General features: G+C 42.0%; 1 protein-coding gene across 1 annotated transcript; it reads right to left on the bottom strand.

Annotated features, from left to right (window-relative positions):
- Positions 1–2,214: 2,214 nt before the first annotated feature.
- On the bottom strand, positions 2,215–9,031 carry LOC310870278 (cathepsin Z). The gene is made up of 6 exons (XM_083781437.1): positions 8,887–9,031; positions 8,228–8,391; positions 7,426–7,605; positions 6,402–6,552; positions 3,360–3,525; positions 2,215–2,933 (listed from the first exon to the last, which is right to left on the bottom strand). Exons 1-6 carry the CDS (start codon positions 9,024–9,026, stop codon positions 2,820–2,822), a joined length of 915 nt encoding a protein of 304 aa, XP_083637563.1. The 5' UTR covers positions 9,027–9,031; the 3' UTR covers positions 2,215–2,819.
- Between the last annotated feature and the right edge of the window lie 370 nt (positions 9,032–9,401).

Below are 9,401 nucleotides of genomic sequence, written 5' to 3' on the forward strand. Positions count from 1 at the left end.
ACAAACTAAAACATGAACCTTGGTTGAAAAAAAGTTGTCCTTTAAATATAATTTTAGTTGTACTTTACTTGAATATTTCCAACTCGAGTTGTGACAAACAACATTTTTCGGGCCGAACAAATAATTAGAAGAATTTCTTTTGTTGTTTTTCTTCTTTGTAATTATTTGTTCGGCCCAAAAAGTTTGTTGTCATGATTTGTCACAACTCGAGTTGGCTTTTTCCGTGGAGTAATCGTCTTTAAATAAATACTTTTTGAAATGTCTATGGGAAAAATGAATGAGGAATTCACTTCTGGTCCTAGCGTCAACATGAAAGGGGGCGGGAGTGGCTAGCACCACTCAAAAAACATATATATATTGCCAATTGTGGGGAAAAAAGCTATAGGCCTACAGACAGGCCATAGCTGTGTAACATTGTAGGTCAAATTAACTTAACAATACAAACATAAAAAGTGTGCTTTTGCTGTTAAGAAAAAGTAGAGAGAGTAAGACATTTTGTATGTACAGCATGGTGAGGTGCAGGTAGACAGATAGTACAGTCAGAAATACACATGATTGACAGTCTTTATGGTGGTTTTCCACTAGTCACATGTTTCTGCTGTGTTTGCACATGTCTGTACACCCATTTCTGGACTTTTCTTAAGCAGGCAGTTAGAAATTGCAGCTCATTTTGTGTGCAGCGGGTGCATATCTGTCTCCTCTTGGGAGCCATGTATACAGACTACAGAGTACCGCCGGTAGATGATTTACTTAGTTTCGGATGTGTCACAGTGATCATGGTATTCTCTGTTGAAGGGCAATACCAGCAACATGCAACAAGCCCTTAGATGGAACCCTCAAGGCACAAGAAAGAGAGGAAGGTCAAAGAACACCTGGCGCCAGGGACCTTGACATCAAGCAATGTAGCCTGACATGAAGGCCCAGGATAGAGGACTCAACGGCCTATGCTCCATGAAAACCTGCGATAGGCATAAGTAAGTAAAGTATTCTCTGTTTAATATAGCATTCCAATTTGCTCTGGTTTTTGGTTTCCAAACTAGTGAAAATAGACGATCTACAAGCTCACGTCTTGCACCGCACCACATTGTAAGCTTATATATCTGCCATTTTGGGTCACAGCCAGGGAGACATCAAATGTCTCTTTTCGTTGGTTCTCGATCTGAAACGTTTGGGAACCACTGATCTATACTACTATGTCATTGGTAGTGGTATTGCAGTGCAGATGTTCTTAACTTCTCAAACCTTTTTGTCAGTACCCCTTTACCTGATTTCTTCATCCAAGTAGCCCTGACATTTTGCTTAGAAAACAAATGTTTTGAATAGCAAATGTATTTCTGATTGATGTTTTTATTGCAAATGCAAATTAACATATATTTGTACATATCTGGCAAAAGTATAAAACACAAAGGTTAGGCTTATTTCCATTGTGGTCCTCCTCATTGCTTTCTATTCAAAAACAGTTGTTTTTGGATTAATGTAGTTTAACACTACAGATCAGCAGGATCACAGTTTGTCAATGTTTTATCATTAAACAGAACAGTGCATTTTACTTTTCATTTTGTCTAACAAACACTGCATTGTCTTCATACAAACCTCTTGGCATGACATCACACAAAAATAAGCAGGTGGGACAAAGTCTCAGTTCATTTTGGCTGCAAGTGATGGCAGTGAAGTAATTACTAGCAAAATAATTCACAGGGTATATCATCAATGCATATACAAAGGATGAATTGGCAATTATTTTCAAAATGCTACAAGAAACAACCAGTGTTCTTTAACCACAGTCAACATGTAAAGGTAAACGGCAAAAGGCCTGCGAGTCACTAAAAATCCTAAATTACAACTACAAACTTTAAGTTTATGTCCGTTGTCTCTCCTAACAGACGCCATTGTAACATTGTCTGAATACAATAAAGATGGAAGCACATCTACAGTGTCCAATCTGGTGCAAATAACTTTAACATTGTCAAAACTTACAGCAGGTATCCTACCCGACACCAAGGTTTACATTTCGTGGCGAGACGACCTCCATAGATATTGTAGGTTTATTTATGTATCTTTGTAGAATCAAAAGATGAAATAAGGCCTGTCACGAATGCATTTGGAATAATGTAATGTAACTTCTTGAATACTTTCCAACCAGCAATTCAGATTCAGAATCTAGATTTGTATCTCCCCACACCCAACCCCACCCCAACCTCCCCACACCCAACCCCACCCCAACCTTGTGCAAAACGTATGCATTCAACTGTGACCATATAATTCAGATGGCGGTGTCCTTCAGATAGTGACAAGTCCCACTCCAGGCAGGGTGAGTGAGCCCTCTCCCGTCCCAGTCTATGACATCAGAGACAAATGGCCACTGTGTGAATTTGGTCAATGGGTCTCTAGATTGCTTATATCTACGACAGATACTCTGGTCATTAGACTGACAGAGAGACACATACAGCACTTAGGGCCGATTCATACTCCTATTTTACCACTGTTTCGGTGCTGTAGTGCCGAAATGATTTCGGCTCGTCAGAAATTTTCAGTAGCACTCAGTAGCACCTCAAATTGTAGGCTCTACAGTGCCGAACCGACTTTTATTCGGCTCTAAAATAGGAGTATGAATCGGCCCTTACACTGATGATTTGATGAGCTGTCCTATATCAGACAGACACTCTGGTCCTTTGAATGTGGCAGTCTCAGGTAATGTTTCATTACAAATGTTAAATGAAAAAGAGGGGGAAATGATTTCTAGCATCTTATGGCCAGCTGATTAATAATGTGATGAATAGATCCATAACGAGCATAACCAGATTCTTTGAATGTCCATCCTATGTCACAATAGGATCTCCGTATGCACAGCTCTTCTCAATGGCCAGGTTGTACCAATTGCCCTTTCCTCCCTTATAGGCACTGGTGACGATTCTAGCCCAGCCATGTTCTCCCTGAAAGCATAAATAATCATCTTTTAAAATCAGTCCGTCAAAACAGTAAATTGTACAGTAATAGCAAATTGTCAAAAACACCACTTTTGCTTTTCTGTAACATTCTTTTCTAATTCTATCCAAAGCCACTTGAACAGCAGATTACATTTTGTTACAGCTTTTACAGCACTGGCAGTAGTAACTGTTAAGCCGAATTTATACATAGTTGCGCGACGGTGTCCCATACCAAAAATGGCTAATCTACAAAGCAAGCATCGCAGTGTGACATGTTATGAGCTTGTAGATAGATCAGCTATTTTCGGTGTGTGACACACAAGTATATCAAGCTCTTCAGCTACAGTCATGTGTGATTTAACCCCAGTCTTCAGACAGGGTTGGCAGGGTATGGTTAGAGACTAGAGTCTATATATAGAGAAGCAGACCGACCCAGAACTCTCCCCAGGAGTTCCTGATGATCCAGTACTCTGTGCCGTCCTCCGCCACACCCCAGCCAGCCACTGATATGATGTGGTTCATGAGGGAGAGAGGGTGGAACTCTGCAAAGATCCCCCCAGTGTAGGCTTCTAAACCAGCCGTGGCCATCACACCACAGCTGTGTGAGAAAGAGAGAGAGAGAGGCTTGCAAGTTGTGAAGATGCGTGAATCATCATCATGAATCACCACCACAACACTTGAATGATCACTAGAATTTTACAAATTACCAGCCAAATTAGGATGGTACACTAGTGTACAACCTTGTATGGTGAGTGGTGACTAGCAAAAGTTGAGTTATTTTCTCCATTCTAAAACCCATAGACACACAAAATAGGCTATTTTACTTATATGGTTGGATATGAAGCATCACTTCATGCAGAAAAGCCGTCTACAAATGGACTATATCTCCCTTTACAAAAGCATCCAAAGCACGGCACTCCCGCTGCACATAATCAGCATCATGTCGCATTGCATTGGATTTGTTTTCGTTCTGTAGCACAGTAGCATTGTCAGTTCTTGCTCTCATAATGGTGAAATCTTCACCATTATGCACCACAAACCTGGAATAACATTCCAGGTTACATTAGGAAATCCCCAACCATAGCCGTTTTTAAGTCCAATTTAAAAACGTATTTATTTAACATTGCATATCCCAGTGATGTCTACTAATAACAGCTAGGTCTTGCCTGGACTTTAAATTAACTGTGTTTCTATTAAAGGTGGGAGTATGTATATGCTCCTATATTTTATTTTAATCTATTATAATCTGTATTCATTTTAAAGTGCACTGTTGCACTCTGTATTTGTTTTAAAGCACTTTGAATTGCCTTGTGTATGAAAGGTGCTATATAAATAGAATTGCCTTGCCTTGGCCAAACATCACACCTGTGCCCAGAAGGGCACTTTTTCAATATGACTTGTGATTGCCACCTTTCTACGGTGTGGCTCTGTAGGAGTCTAGCCAACTAAATGATAAGAGCGCTGGGTTCTTTGTGTCTGCAAATATTTAACTTTAATATTATTATGGAAGTCAGTGTGGGCCTGTGATCAGGCTGAAACCTTGCCCAAATATGGAGATATGGAAATATGTCATAGAGTGATACTGTGGGCCATTTGACCGCCTCTCGGCTGCTGTTTTAATTTGTCAGATGACCATACCGGTTGTGCTTATAACCACACGTTGGCGGCCAACATGGAAGTGCCTCTCGCCTACAACAACTGCGTAAATATATAACTGGACTACACCACGACGGAGGCCCGCCGTCTCAAGTGAACTTGAGCCATGAGAGACACCACCGAGCGAGTTGCCTTGTCGAACGTTGCGAAGTTCGATTGAGCCGACTCTGGGCCGTTGGAGTTGCGACTCGATGGGCAGAAAATAGTGAATTGTGTTCTGGCCGAGAGTGTTTTCCCCGACTGGCCGACTGGCCGATCACAGCGCGTCCTTGCACAAGTGCACTGACCAATCACAGCACGTCCTTGCAGCAAGTGGTATAGACTTTCGAAGCACCCGTCATAGACGACTGACCGCTGATGTGCCAAACGGATCATTTCAGTGTGTGAGCGATTCGGTTCACGCCCACGGCAATGATCCGATTCACTAAATCGGTTCACGGTTCACGGTTCACTGGCACTTCCGGAAATGTACAACTGTGAGTGGACGACCAATAAAGCATTATACTTGTTTACAAGAGCGTCCAACTTGTTCAATTCATCATAACATTTAGAGACATACAAATATAGACTTATATATAGCCAGCCCAAAAACAGGAACTCATCATCATAAAGGAGGTAAAAGGGGAAAGCAAGTGTAGTGTACACTTCCATTTGTATAAAAATACATGGTTTTATTAGATAGATAGATAGATCTTTATTTGTCATTGCAACGTGTACAACGAAATTAAAAGTGCCAACCAATCAGTGCATCATATCACAAAACAACATACTGTACAAGATAAAACAAAAACACATGACTTCTTGTTATTGCACAACCCCAGCAGCCCTAATGCACAAGCATGTCATTTTCAGCTGTTATTGCACAACAAACCCTTATTGTACTTAAGATAATAAATAGTAATAGAAGGTAATAGATAATAGACAAGTAAGACGCGCAAACGCGGGAAGCGAACGCAGCTTGTGTGTGGTTGTGTGTGTGTGTGTGTGTGTGTGTGTGCTACAGCTGCGCCCTGTGTGTGTGTGTGTGTGTGTGTGCTACAGCTGCGCCCTCTGGTGGCGGGCGGGTGGTGTAACAGCGGGACAGACAGACACACAGACACACACACAGACATTCAGCCCTTGCTGTCATAGTAAGTGGCTCATTGCGTTCGCAATAAAGAAACTAAAAAGTGTCGCAGCAACAGATCATTTTTTAGCAGCATTGAGTGCAACTACCGCTGTGGGATAGAAACTGTTACTGAATCGGTTGGTCTTAGACTTGATCACTCTGTACCGTCTGCCTGATGGCAACAGTTCAAACAGTGAGTGAGCGGGGTGGGAAGTGTCTTTTATAATGTTCAGAGTTTTTTTATGACAGCGGTCTCTGTGTAGTTCTTCCAGTGTGGGGAGAGGGCAGCCAACGATCTTCTGTTATTTTTTTCAGTAGTCTAAGTAGTCTAAGTAGCCCAGTAGTCTAAGTAGGCTACTGTTGTTGTGTGGTAGCTAAATGTTGGATTTTGTGGGGGGGGGGGGCGTGACCGTGAACCGACTCATTGCAAGACGTGAGCGATCCGATTCATGGACACAGCAATGAATCGGCTCTTATGAACGAGTCGCTCGTGACCGACACATCACTACGTCACAGGCTGGCTACATAAAGTCCAAGATCCACATTGGAACCACGCTGTTCCCACGGCCATGTGGAATGGATCCCACGGCCATGTGGAATGGATCCCACGGCCATGTGGAATGGATCCCACGGCCATGTAAATACATGTAACATGCAAAACATACATACACGTAAATAAGATTCCAGACAGATGAGCTGTCCTATAGTACCTGATGGGTCCGTTCGTGTAGATCTCAGCCTTCATGTGGTCCCTGCCAGAGACCTCTCCATAGTCTCCCACCTTCCACAGCGTGTAGTTCTTCACCACAGCGCACGCATCAAAGAAGGTGCACGTACCACACTGGTTGAAGAGCTCACACTCTGTAGTGTAGAGTAGACACACAGAGAAGATTCTTTATAATGGGAACCTGCGACACGTTGTCAGGCTGGATTGCCAGCCTAGGTGCCCAGACCGCTAGGCCGGCCCGGGCCAACATATGGCATTTTTAACCATAACTGTAACTACAATTATAATAACTATAACTATATGTTACATGTTGCATCCACTTGAAATGATTAAGATTTGTTTTTTACTAAACGTTCCACAAAGACTAGGCCTAATCGGTTCAAATTATCATTTGTCCCAGCTGCTATTCAACTGCTGAACAGCAAATAGCACTTTGCCCCTTTGCACTTACTGCCCACTAATGCACTTTTGCTGACTTTGCTACTACTGTATGTCATGAATTCTCTGTCTCTAGTGCCCTGTATCATTACACACTGGCGAATTAGCGACGCGATGCGAATAAGCGATCTGAAAATGCGAAATATTGCATGTTGCAGTTCGCCTGCGAATCTCTGCAAAATACGACACCAGAGCGAACAAATAAAAGCGAAAACGGTCGCATTTTCGCACATTCGCACATTCGCCACTGATGTGGAAGCTTGCATGGACTTCAATTGGGTTTTTTTAAATGCGAATTATTCGCACGAATATATCGCGTCGCTAATTCGCCAGTGTGTAATGACCAGTCTTGTGTATTTTACTATGATCTGGCTGCAAACCAATTTCCCACAAGGGACAATAAAGCTAACCTTGAACCTTGTATATTTATAGTGCTTGGTGTGGAGTGGACAGCCCTTAGCTCTTAAAGTCTATAGGCTTAATACAGAATGCATATTTTGTCACAAAATCAAAGCATGTGACATGTCACGAACCAACCCACACAATTAAAATAGTTACGAGTAGCTCACTTTGATTCTTGGCCTGGTAGTTATTGCAGGTTTCATCAGGGATGCCGTTTTGGTGAGCGTAGGCGTACACCCTGAGGTGGTCTCCTCCGTAGCAGGAGCCCGCCCTGCCACAGTCGATCACATTCTGGACAGACAGGTAGGCCGAGGGCCAGGCTCCTCCACGCTTGATATTGATCCGATCTAGGGCCAAAATATCAGCGTTGTTATACACCAAAAGAATGACATGTAGTTCAATGTTAATGTTATTACCATTAAAAAGGTAGGGTAAGTGATATTTCTTTGTTGAAATACTTGTTAAATCTATATATTCATTTCTGATATAGTAATCAATGCTATAAGTGTTTGTATAGTAACAGTCTTCTCTTCAGCTCTTTAGTATATGGAAAATGCCGTTTAAGGCCAGGATGCCAATTATATCCAACCGGCAACCAGGAGGATTTTCTTTAATGTATGCATGACCCGAGCAAAACAAATTTATCTTGTGGATAATAAAGACATATCGTTGTTGTCCATTGCACCCTCAAACTGTCTGCTAAAACAGCTAACTCCACCACCTCTCCCCCTCTCATGCAAGTAATTGACAATAAATAAAGTCACAACACCATCTTTGAGAGGCAGTATTGCTTTGTTTTCAAAATATAAGGTTTTCAAAATTTCCTGAAAAATGTATATTTTAAATTTCCTGAAAAAAACCCCACTTTGTTTTAATCAAACAATACCCTCTTTAATTAGAGACTGTAAAGAGACATTTATTCATGCAACAACATATTGTGCCACTATTTATCTAATGAACTTATATGACCTGCCAGTGCACTGGTGGCTCCCATGGCCCAGCATGAGCCACAGTACTGAGGAATGTGTTGGTTTCTTGTGGCGCTCACATAGTTCTTCCCATCGATGTTTCTCCAGTCCCAGGAGGAGGGAAGATCCGAGACATTTACGTATTCATGTGGCCTGACATATGTCCTGCAAAAGGAATGATATGTGGGTTCTAGCTCTGGCCCATAGCTCTAAGATTACAGCTATGGGCCAGAGGATCACCACGCTAAATATCATAACTGAAGTTGTGTATCCCAAGCCGTGCATATTCACGGCTTCCCAAGCCGTGCATGCCTATTTCCACTATAGGCTGAGGAAGAAATGCCACTTGACAGTTTTCAAATCAGCCTCATGGTGGCGCTACAACAGGCCAAGTTGTGTCTCACACACACACCACACCACACACACACACCACACAAACACACAAACCCAAACAAACATGTTTAGATTACTCCTAAACATTTTGCCAAATCAGTGTCTTGAATGAGATGTGCTGTGCTATTTTCCAGCATAGGACCGTTGCACAGTGAAGTATAAACAAGGATTTATAAGTCGTTTTTAGAATCCTCCTTCTCAGGACTCAGCTATGTGGGTTCAATGATCTAAGCTGAACAAAGTCAACTAATCCAAACTGCAATTTACCTGACATAATCTGGTCTGTTGTCCCTGATCGGTTTGTAGCATGAACCGGATATATTCTGTATTCCATTGCTCTCCGCATATTCCCAAATAAACGATCCATAAAATAACAACAATAACACAGTTATTACTAGCAACGCCATGTTTGTTTATCTCTCCTCCTCTCTTACATGCCTACAGTGCCCCCTATTGTTTGGCATAGAACATGTCACCAGAAGTCATCTCAATCACGATTTAATTATTCCTGGTTTTCTGGTTGAATGATTCCTGGTTTCAACCTGCAGAGGCCAGTACAGCACTACTTTTCTGCACTCAGAAATGTGACTTGTGTGAAGTTACTAGTGTGCATGATGTGTCAGAGTTCCCCACCTCACATGGATATAACGCCACTTCTCTCATCTGCATTTTACCTTCTTTCATGTCAGAACATTTCTCAAGTGGATTCTATTTCTAACTGTTATGAAAGGTCACACCATCATGTCAAAAGTGCCATATCAATATCAGCTTGAAATTTACAG

The sequence above is a fragment of the Protomyctophum parallelum genome (genome assembly GCF_964188405.1).
Source record: "Protomyctophum parallelum genome assembly, chromosome: 14".
Taxonomy (NCBI): Eukaryota; Metazoa; Chordata; class Actinopteri; order Myctophiformes; family Myctophidae; genus Protomyctophum; species Protomyctophum parallelum.

Coding starts and splice junctions, on each gene's coding strand:
- LOC310870278 (XM_083781437.1), bottom strand. CDS start 9,026: ATGGCGTTGCTAGTAATAACTGTGTTATTGTTGTTATTTTATGGATCG. Junction 6,553..7,425: donor CTACCAGGCCAAGAATCAAA/GTGAGCTACTCG, acceptor TCTACACTACAG/AGTGTGAGCTCTTCAACCAG. Junction 3,526..6,401: donor TACACGAACGGACCCATCAG/GTACTATAGGAC, acceptor TTTCTCACACAG/CTGTGGTGTGATGGCCACGG.